Source organism: Pholcus phalangioides, unplaced genomic scaffold (genome assembly GCF_987345545.1).
Source record: "Pholcus phalangioides strain wild (caught in Gottingen) unplaced genomic scaffold, Ppha-v1.0 ptg000002l_1, whole genome shotgun sequence".
NCBI classification, from domain to species: domain Eukaryota; kingdom Metazoa; phylum Arthropoda; class Arachnida; order Araneae; family Pholcidae; genus Pholcus; species Pholcus phalangioides.
This window is the reverse complement of record NW_028301595.1, coordinates 5,755,133-5,766,894: the sequence shown is the minus strand read 5'-3', so window position 1 is coordinate 5,766,894 and position 11,762 is coordinate 5,755,133. Positions and strand designations below refer to the sequence as shown.

The 11,762-nt window shown below is 39.3% G+C and overlaps 1 protein-coding gene across 3 annotated transcripts in view; it reads right to left on the bottom strand.

Moving 5' to 3' along the window:
• Nucleotides 1-406: 406 nt before the first annotated feature.
• The window catches only part of LOC149089131 (uncharacterized), a 60,848-nt gene continuing 49,492 nt past the window's right edge, over nucleotides 407-11,762 (bottom strand). For all 3 annotated transcript variants that reach the window (XM_089237364.1, XM_089237360.1, XM_089237355.1), the window contains 2 exons: nucleotides 6,723-6,853; nucleotides 407-2,251 (listed from right to left, as the gene is read on the bottom strand). In XM_089237364.1, coding sequence (XP_089093490.1) covers nucleotides 584-2,251; nucleotides 6,723-6,853 — 1,799 coding nt within the window. In that variant the 3' untranslated portion in view covers nucleotides 407-583. The remainder of the gene's footprint in view (nucleotides 2,252-6,722; nucleotides 6,854-11,762) is intronic.

The window sequence follows — 11,762 nt, the reverse complement described above, 5'->3', positions numbered from 1 at the left end:
CTGACATACTCAATGGAGATGGTTGTGAAAGCAATCGAAAAACATGTGAAAGCATTTTAATGGAATGGAAGAGAATCACACCATCACTAATGTTATTAGTGCCATTGCCAGAATTGTGAAGGCTATAAACATGGGAACAGTCAACTCAGACTGCAATCATCCCCTATTCTCTGAGGATATCTTCTACCTCTTCTCACTATATTCAATATAAAGCAACAAAAGTTCTTGATTTGGTTTATTTGAAAATTTTCCCAGTTTGCAATGACCTCTGAAACGCAACCCCAGCGAAAAGAAAGAGCAGACTGCACTAGGTAACATAATCTCTCAAATATTTTGAATAGTGTGGAATTTCGTCAAAAAAATTATCCTTATATTACATAAATAATAAATTTTGTAGCTTGTAATGTTAAAATCACCTCTATAAAGCTTTATTCATTCAACACAGATATAAAAATATGTGTTAAGTATCGTGGGGAAAAGTTTGTGGGCATATTTATATATGAACATTCATATTATTATTAGGCAAAACAATCAATAGTCTATAATCACATTTCTCAGTTTGTATCCTCTTTCTAAATTTTAATTACATATTCCCTATTTCAATCTCGGGTGAGCTTTTGAGAATATCTCTCACAGTTTTTGCTGTCTTTATAGAATCACGGTGTTTGAATGTATGGCTAAAGTATTTATCACTATAGAAGCACGTTTTCATTTTCACTACATTCACAAAGGGTGCCAATTGCTTGGTGCTGTCTCTGACTGGAAGTTTTGTTGGAAGGAACATAGTGTGTTGTCTAGCAAAGTCACCATCATTCTTCATTGGCATTTCTATCGGGAAATCACATGGTTCCCAGGGTCTTTTAGACTGGTTCTGAGATCTAACTGTCCCAATAGGTATGCAGTTCGAAGAGCTAACAAATCCTTCTACACCGTGTGGTGTCTGCACATACAACCATTCTGATTCCTGGTAGAGTGCTGTCACCAAGGTACCCATTGGAAGTGATGATTGCTGAAATGGAGGCTTGCTTGTGATGTGTGAATGTAACCTTGAGCACTGCATCACAACCATCGGCACTTTAGCTGGAGAGTCTTTGGTAGCGTGTTGCAGTGCATGCTTCGCACTTGCTGAAGCATCCTTAAGCTGGTCATCTGTGTATTGCAACATGCTATTGTCTTGAGAAGAGCAACTATCATATTTTTTTGAACTGTCCAGTACTGCATCATGTTCTTTTTTCTCTTTTCTGGTGTCGTCTGGTGATGGAAAGCTCCCTGTATGATGGTCATTGTCACCCAGGATCCTTGCAGTTCCCAGTAGATCGTCATCATCCTCATCATAGTTATCTTTAATCCAGGAATTGCTCTCTACCCACTCACTTATCCTTGAGAGCCACTCCTGAACACTTTCTTCGGTTTTCACTGTTGTCATTTCTGCTAATGTCTCCTCTGCCAGAAGACTTCCATGTCTCTTTGACATACTGCACCTAGTCTCACTTTGTTTGTAGCTTCCCAAGGTGTGAGACTTGCCTTTGGTAAGATGCATATTACTTCTCAATTTTGCCACTTCATTTCTCGCTCTGGGATGGTATATCTGAAACGATCTGGGTTCGTGGTTGTGGTGATGCTGCTGTTGGAATTTATCACTGATCCTCTGCTGAGTTTCTGGCAAAAATCCTGGTAAAATCGGTTTCTCATGTTGACAACCAATTTTAGGTCTTGTGTTTATTACTTTCACTTCATCTGTGTCATTGCTTAATTGATTCAATTTCAGATGTTGACCGCAGAGTTCTTCCAAATAAGTATCGCATTGAATATCACAAAATGAGTTTCCTTCGAATTTTTTCTTATCTGTCTTTATTGAACTTGGACTGATATATTTACTGTTGAGGGATCCCAGGTAATATAGAGGACTGTGTGCCGGGATATCAGAATCACTAAAACTGTACAAATCGTTTTTCCTGGATTCTTGTTCCATGGCGCTAGTAATGGAAGCCATACAGTCTTCTTTGCTTTCTGGTATACTCTCCAAGCAGGTAGAGGGAGTTAGATTTGGATAGTTTTGGGGGCCACTTGATTTCTTGATTAGAACAGAACTAGCGTCGCAATCTCTTCTTCGAGTAGAGTTCAGTTTGCAGCAGGGTATTTCCATTTCTTTACATTCCAGCCACTGTTTAGATGATAAACCATATGCAGGATTGTCTGTGGTGTTATTGTTATAAGAAGTGGCTGTATTTCCTTCTGGTTGATACGCGCCCTGAAATAAACCGAAGAAAACACTAATAAATTTATTTCATGGTTATACAAAATACTTTTTATGCACCATAAAGTTGTATCTGAGAAATTTTTTGCCTTGAAATTTTTTCGGTTTGTTAGAATTTTGATTTGGGAAACAACATACGTTTAGCGATGAAATATTTTGTATAACCTGCTCTACAGTGAGTGTCACTCAGTTGTCATCATCATCACGGCTGCTATATGAGACAATTTGTTTGTCTACTTTCAGAAATTTACCCAGGAAAGATTTGAAAAGTATTTATAAATCATTGGAAGAGTGCCTAATAATTTTAAGCTAAGAACAATGTACATTACAAGAGTTGCATTTTATTATGCTGTGCTCATTTTTTTTAGCTTGTGATTCTTCTTAGAATGTTATTTTTTCAAAGATGGTGCTTTGGATTATATATGGAATTCTAAAGGTATCTTCTGAGTTGCGCTGAAATATTTCTTTAAGACAAAGTTTTGGAAGCTGGGAATAATGCTTGTCCCTTTCTCTGTGGGTTCACTTTGACCATTCTGGGGGCAGAAAAAGATTGCATCTGTGACTTTTGTAAATAGACACTGACACCACCATCATCAACTATAAAAATAAACCATGAAAGTTTTATTTTCCATTTGCATGGACTCACTAATTGCATTAAATCTTGTTTTTAAGCAATTTTCGTTAGTTTTTTTTCACTTTGAACCAGGGTTGTTTGGTTTAAACCACGTTGGTTTAAACCATGGTTTTAACCAACTGGTTTTTTTAAAAAAACCACTTTGGTTTTTTTCAAAAAATCAGATAAAAGTGGCCTAAATATCTTTTTTTTTTCCTGAAAAATATCATATTTGTTCATTATTAGCCAAAATGTTTCATTTTTACCTCATTTTATATCCTTGGGGTACATTCTGACAGTATATCTTTAAATGACATAAGATTTTATGAGTGGTTTTTTTCAAAAAGTCTCATAAAAGTGGCCAGAATATATATATATTTTTCATATGAAGTATCTTAGTCATTTAAAGTTATATATAAACGCCAAAATTTCTCATTCTTACAACATTTTCTAACCTTTGGCTACATTCTGATGCTCTATCTTTAGCAACGGGGGAAAGGGGGGCGCGTTTGGTTTAATAAAGCTGAATTGCAAGCACATTCACATTATGACCATGGCATACTCCGATTCTGCTGTTGAACAAGAATTTTGTGTGCTTTCAGCCTCATAGCCGGAACACGCGGTGGACAACATACACTCATTGCCATAAAAATTTGCGCACCAAGAAATAATTGTGGGATCGAAACGAAAGTTGGCCTGAAGGTACATGTCGGGCAGATATGCAAATGATTAGAAATGCAGCGTGATTGTGTAATGCCACTAGAGGGCATTGAACTTCATTCTCCTTGGAGTATAAAACAGGTAAGCAGAGCTTGCTGGAGTGTATTTAATCGTTTGCAAAGGAAATGCTGAGGTAGAGATGCCGTTACACCGCCGTCGAAGACCATATGAGCAGTTGTCAGAGTTTGATAGGGGAAGAATCATCGGGATGATGGAAGCTGGGTGGTCAGCTCGGCGAGTAGCTCGTCAACTAGGCCGTTCTGATTTTACTGTGAGGAGGTGTTGGGACCAGTGGACAGAAGAGACGTCATTTACACGGCGACCAGGTTCAGGACGCCCTCGACAGACCAGTCGTCGAGAAGACCGTCACATCATCCGAAACACATGCGTAAAGCCAACTGCCTCATTGGCCGCTATCCAGACACAGGCAGCAGCTTCACTACGGGCCCCTTTGTCTTCCTGAACCATCACAAGGCGCCTGGCTGAAGGACATCTGGTATCGCGGTGCCCATTACGTGTGCTGCCTCATTGGCCGCTATCCAGACACAGGCAGCAGCTTCACTACGGGCCCCTTTGTCTTCCTGAACCATCACAAGGCGCCTGGCTGAAGGACATCTGGTATCGCGGTGCCCATTACGTGTGCTGCCAATGACACCCACCCACCAACGCCTCCGTTTGGAGTGGTGTCGAGCACGACGGGATTGGACTGCAACGGAATGGAACCAGGTCGTCTTCAGCGACGAATCGAGATTCAACTTGAGCAGTGACGACAATCGTGTTCGTGTGTGGAGGCCCCGTGGTGAACGCTTCAATCCTGCCTTTGCTTTACAGCGACACACCGCTCCCACAGCTGGTGTCATGGTATGGGGGTGCCATTGCTTACGATACACGGTCACCCCTAATATTGATCCATGGCACAATGACAGCCCAGCGGTCATGTCACCCACCCAGGACCACTGGTCTTTTAATGTTGTCCATAACATCCTTCAGCCACATGTGTTGCCACTCATGGCAGGGCTCCCAGGAGCCATTTTTCAACAAGACAATGCTAGGCCACACACAGCAAGGATGTCACAAGACTGCCTCCGCCACATTACCGCCCTTCCCTGGCCTGTTCTATCCCTAGATTTGTCACCAATCGAGCACATCTGGGATCATTTGGGACGGCAAGTTGGACACCCTACGAGGTTGGTCGAACTAGAGGCGCATTTACAGCAACTGTGGAACGAGATGTCTCAGGACATCATACGGAACTTGTATGCCTCAATGCCCGCTCGTATCGCATCGTGCATTTGCGCTAGAGGGGGTCCAACAGAGTACTAAAACTTCTGTTCATCTGTACTTTTTTCTGCAATAAATGATCCTTTTTCTTGGATTTTCTAATCACTTATATCAACGTAGTACTTACATGTGTAAAATTTCGTTTCATTTCAACGACTTCTTCTGGGTGCGCAAATTTTTATGGCAATGAGTGTATTTAACATTTTTTGAGTAAGTTGTAGTTATTTGTTCAATTACTTCATTTTTTGTGATGTTTCCGTGAATTATGGATTTGTGCAATGCTATAATTAAGTTATAATTTTCCCATGACTGGCTATCGTTTCCATTCTGCAAGCAAATTTCCCACGTGTTGGATGATGTCATTAATTTTACATTTTTAAGTATTTTTTCCCCTTTATCAAATAAAATTGAATTTTTTCAGGAATATTCATGTCAATTTTCAAGTCATTCTGACAATCGCTCTTTTTTTACAGTGTTTTGAAATCAGAACCTTAGTTATAATCACCCTGTATATCGTAAATCATTGTTAATTAATCTGCATTATTTATGCTTCATTAAATGCATTATATTCACTAAATTTTTATTACTTTTTGCAAAATAGCTTCCTAATTAAGTATACTGAAAGTAACTGGAGAAAAACCTTTATATATTATATGATTAATAATAGCATTAAAAGAATTTTCAAACACACAGTAATCCATTGAGTTAAGCAAAAAATAATTAAATGGCAAAAGTTGGTTTTTGTTAAAATTTAATAAATATTTATTGATTATTTAGCATGGGAATAGTGTTAATTACATTAATAAACATTTTATTTTTGTTAATTATTGGAAGTTTGAATGATTTTTCAGAAATTTCATTGTTTTTAATGTAATACTATTTAAAATAAAAAAACCGGTTTAAACCAAAAAAACCCGGTTTTTTGGTTTTTTTCAAAAAAACCGGGTTTTTTACCAACCCTGCTTTGAACTTCCCTATTCCATATTACTCAACTATTTGATATTAATCCTTGCAATATTATTTTTTAAGTACCCTTTTCTCTTGGAGATATTTATTTTGGAATAATCATCCTATTTTTAATTAACTACATCTGCAACAACGAGAATCCAAATTTTAAAATACAGGTTTCATTTTCTTTCTTCATCTTAAATTTGGATAATCAAACTGAAATAAAAATAATATTGTGTTATCCCCGGATTTCTACCATATTTTTGTTTGCTGTGGTTTTTCCCTATTGTTTAATATAGGGTGGGCGAAAAGTCGGGAGAAACTTTAAAAATGAATAAAAACTGGAAAAATAACCGAAATAAAAAACGGTTTGCAGGGTTAGCATCGCTAGGTCACTGGAATTTTTTCAAGACAGAAAAAAAAAACTAAATAGAAGCAGCCAATAGGTGGCGCTGATACGAGCGATTTCTGTGGAAATATGCAAATGAAACGGTTATAAGAACTTGCACTCCGAGTCCACAATCAGTACGCCGTTGTAAACCGTGTATGTGGACCTGCTGCATTCTGCCTTTGCTGGATTTGTCACTCGCCTGCAATGTGTTATCCCCTGTGGTGGTCATTTGGAACACATACTGCTGTAATAAGCGATTTTGAGGCATTCTGTTCGTTATTTGCGTATCTTTTCTTTGGCTTGTGTACGTCAGCGTCACCTATCGGCTGTTTTGTGAGTTATTTTTCCCAGTCTTAAAAAAAAAATTCCCGTGACCTAGCGATGCTAATCCTGCAAACCGTTTTTTATTTCGGTTACTTTTCCGGTTTTTATGAATTTTTAAAGTTTGTACGGACTTTTGGCCCACCCTGTAGCAGTCTCGATACATTCTAACATAACGTCATCAAACTCACCACTAGACAGCAGACGTTATAGTCGCAGAAAGAGCAGTGAACTAGATGGCAATGGCTGTTGTCCTTTATAGATTCAGACTGCAATGATTCTGAATTAGAGCAGCGGGTACACGAATGGGTGGTGTTTGGCGCTGTAAAAATAGTAATAATTATTATCAAGAAAGTGATAAGGCAAAGTATGTAACTCATACGAATGAAAGTTATGCAGTTTGTACAAATTATCTATGGAAGACTTTCTCAAAAAGATAGTGCAACAGCCTGAAGTCATATTCGACGTGAAAATATGCTCATTTTGTCTGATTGACGTCATAGGAGAAAAAACACGTTATTTTGATGTACTTAAATGCCGTAAAAGTCAGTCACGTCTTACACCATAAAATTATGTATAATATTTTAGGACGTCATTTTTTTTGTTATAAAATGACTAGAATACTGTACTTCAGAGCTATAAATGTTATGAGCGTCAACATTTTACATTTATTAAAAGCATATTTTAAATACATAAAAACCTAGACATAATCGCTGATCGTCGTTTATTGATACACGGTTGCATGAATATTCTTTGAGCACAAAATGCCTTTCCTTTGAATGAAAACTTCACAGTTTGAGTCCTGCTAACATAGCGTATTTGGTAAAGGCATCGCGTCAAGTTAGAACAGTCAAGTACTCCGGGTCAGGGTTCGATTCGTAACCGCGGAGCTCTTCATCTTTGTTTATTTCTCCTTGAATACTGCCATCAACAGTGGCATATTTACAGGTAGGATTAGCGGGCTACAGCAGCCGAGGGCGGCTAGTTCCAAAAGGGTGGGTGGCAAATTCGAAGAATGAGTAGCTGAGAAAATTAATAAAATGGGAAAAGAGTGGCTAAACCCCATAAATCCACCCCTGCCGAAGGTGTCTGAGTGACTAGGTCGGTGAGTAACCTAGAGAGTTTGCAAGCATGTGAGTGATCAAAAGAGTGACCTAAAAAAAGTAGAAACAAGGTTAGTGAGCGTTCAAATGTGACGTATGTGACGTAGAACATGTGAATGGCAGAATGACCAAAAAGAGTGATATAGAGCGTGCATGAGCACGTTAGTGACCAAAAGAGATGCCTAGAGCGGGGGAAAGCGTGTGGAATGACATGTGAGTGACCAAAAGAGTGACTTAGAGGCAGAGGTGTGTTTACAGGAATGTGGAATGTGAGCTAAGCAAGTTTATTGCACAGGGCAGCGAATTCGAGGAACGATTGGTCAAAAAGATTGGACTAAAATGGAAGTAGTGACCTCTGACCCTATCTTCCAAAAGTCAGAGTATTTGACTATCTATACACGTGGTCATTTCTTGACGTCCAGTTGACGTTTCCAGAGTGGGCATAATGACCATTTTTATCATTACGTCTACTTTGAGACAAGCTGTGACTTACCAAAAACGTTTTTATTGACGTCAGGCGACAACTTGGAATAGGATTCCCACGTGATCAGTTTGAATGAGTAAATTTTAAAAGTAACCTCAATGATCTACTATCGTTCTTTTGTCATTTTCAGTGCATCGTGAAGGAATAACTCTTGTCATCGCCATCGTGTTATGTTGAGGTGGAGGGGGGGGGAGAGAATAACGTTCTCTATTGCCTTTTCTCGGCTTCGAGCTTCATTACTTAATTTCCCCTTAAACGACCTGCTACCGAAAATAGCCACCGGTAGCCGCTTCCTTAATTACGTTTCCACCCCTCTCAGAAGAGTTTTCGTCGAATAATAAACGTCCATCAGACCTGTAGGCTATCGAACGGGATAAGGGAAAAAAAATAAGGGGGAGAGAGAGATATATTTGCAACATCATTCTAGCCTTATAGGAAGGATATGAGATCGTTCATTTCTTTCACGACATTTTTTCTTCATTCTTTTCATTACTATTTTTCGTCACAGAGAAGTAGAAGAGGAGGGGCTAATGAAAAAAACAGAAGCTGGGAAAAGCATCAAGAATTGTCAAGTGCGTAAAACCAGTAACAGCAAGGGGGGGGGGTGACACCAGGCAAAAGAACAGTTGCGCTATAAATCATATTTGATGGAGACGAATCAAAGTGTCCTTCCGTCATTACCATATATTCCTCATTCCCGTCTCGAAGCACCCCGAAAGGCTTTTCTCTCTTTCTCGCATACTATATTTTTCTCTTCTGTTTTCGGTGTGGTGCCTACCACTAATAATAATAATACGACTGACACTCCCGTAAAAAAAGACCTCATACGCGTATTCAGGATGCGTGTGCGTTTATACAACTATCACAGAAATGCACAGGGGGGAAAAACGTGTTGTCCCTTCTCGAAAAAGAAAAGAAAAATTATTATATTTCGTACAACGACCATTATGAAAATGCTGTCTGCGTTCCAGAGTGGTTTCAGGCCGAGTCTGAGCATGTTGTTTTTTTTTGTTTTTTTTCCTTGTAAGAAATACACACACCCCAAATATACACGGATCTTGTCCTTGTTGTCTGACTTAATCTTTGATCATTAGCCAGTTTCTGCTTATATTTGCCGGGTTCTTGTTCAATCTGTATATACATATATGTATTCATTTATGATCATATCTTTCTACGAATATATACACATTTATAAGAATAGTGTCTATATCAGTGTTTCCCAGCCGGTGTGCCCCGGCACCCTAGGATGCCACGAGACATTATGGAGATAGTTAAAAAACATGACTGTCTACTTAAGGTCTTAAAAAAATTCTAAGTCGAATTAATTACTCTCATGCATTACAGACTCATCGGATAAGCCGCCATCTGGTGGCAGTGTCGGCAATGTGAGCTTTGGCCTGAGTTAGATCTAGCTGTCCATGTACGGCCCCCGTTCAGCCAACACCATGTATAACAGAAAGCCTCCGTGCGAAGCTCGTGACGAGAATGAAGAAGTCCATTCCATCTATAGTCATTAGATATACTGCAAAAAAAAAGGTAAAGATATCGCACGCGTCGGCTTGCTGTATCCAATGGCTGCAGGTGAAATGGACTTCTTCAGTGACGTCAAAGCTCCGCGTGAAGGCCTTCTGCTATAGATTGTGTTGTTTCAGCGCACACGAGCTTAAGGAAAGAGGATTCATTGGCTTTGTAGTTTAATGGTCTTGGGTGCTCACCCGGCCAGATGAATTTTTTTTCTTGGATTTATCTTCGCATCAGCCAGCTGTCAAAACCTTCATAGTAACAGCGGAGAGTGACGTCACCTTCGGATAAGCTGAAAGACCTCATTTGTCAACGCTTATCAAGATTGCAAGATGCAATAAATATGTACTTTCCATCTCATCTCTTTCCACTGAGAATCTCGACTGTTTTGTCTCACCATTTGATTTCGCAGACAGTGCGGAGGAAATAAATTCCATTGCGATGATTCCACACTCAAAGGTAAGTTCACAAAAAGAGTGAGGCGTCGGTGGCTGCTTTTTGGCTTGGACTGAGCATGGGCGGAGATACGGGAGATACGGGACTGTATAAATGTGACATCATCATCATCATCGTGCCCCCCAGCAATAATGACCATGCCCCCCCCCCCCACAGACTTCCAAGTCTATCTCCCCCTATGGGACTGAGAGAGGAGTATCTTAAACTAACGAAAAAAGCAACTAACGCACTTTTGTCCTTTTCAACATAATACCTATGCAAGTAAGCCTTCTCTGCTACGGGACAATAAAATACAAAGCAAGCAATAGATTACTACAGTACTTAACCGTACATGCAGCTTGTACACATTCCTCTATGGAATCTCTATCGAATTGGTACCTACATGTCGGAATGTGCGCGTATATGTTGTGAATCTAACGTGCAATGCTTGTTATGTGTGGTGCTACCATCTATCAAGAAACAGATTGCAAGACCTTCAGGAAAATTTACGTGTTTCGTTGCCAACTGTAAGGTCCGATTTCAAGTATTTGTACTCTAAGCATCAAGCCCCAAGTTTCAAATTAATGATTAATCGAATAAAACTTAATTGATGTATTTTTACGCGGTGATTTTTATTGTAGTAAACCGCATTCTGTATTCAAGGAAAGGGTGCCCCAAATTTTCAGTGTTATTCCCGAGGGTGCCGCGAATTTCTAAAGGTCGGGAAACACGGGTCTATATCATTTGTTACTAGTTGGACCTTTTCCGATATGAGTCTACTTGTCCTTGCTTAAACGGACTTAATCACTACGTTTCATGAGATTTAGTTATAGGGATGGGATCATCTTGCCTGCACAACTAATTTTGGGGGACCCTCTCTCATTGTATTTTGACTGAACAGATGGAATGTGGAAGAAACTTTTATGGTAGATGTCTATGCAGTGTGTGTGTGTAGAAGTGTGACAGTTGATGGCCTTCACCGAGCTCTACGGTTGGCAGATGTTATCAGAAATCAACCGTATGCACAGGCTGGGATCAACATTCAATGAATGCCATAGCAGTTATTCGCTCGAGGGAGTTTCTTTTTTCTCGGAAGGGAAATGAATACATACACTCGCATCTCTAAGCAGAAAACATTGTTTTCTTTTCATGGCAGATTTTGTGACAATTTTCAACATTATTTCTATGATTTTAACTAGTATCATAATATGACATGAATGTCGCTCTCCACTTGTTAATACAAGATATACAGAAGACTGGATGTTGTGAAGATATTTATTATTTCAGATGTTAATTTTTTTTTTTTTTTTTTTTTTTAAGGAAGAAAAAAAAACTCATCTCTGCCTCTACCGGGAGTCGAACCCGGGCCCCTCGATTGCCGGACGAGTACTCTGACTCTGTAGCTTAGTGGTCAGAGCACTCGTCCGGCAATCGAGGGGCCCGGGTTCGACTCCCGGTAGAGGCAGAGATGAGTTTTTTCCTTCCTTAAAAAAAAAAAAAAAATTAACATCTGAAATAATAAATATCTTCACAACATCCAGTCTTCTGTATATCTTGTAGTATCATAATATGGGGATAACGTAGTTATATAACCAATTTTTTCCCGCTCTTCAAATTCTTGACCAAATTGTACAATTTTTATATGCATGTTGCCGGTTTAATTTTTCCGAGTGGGGGATCCGCAATTT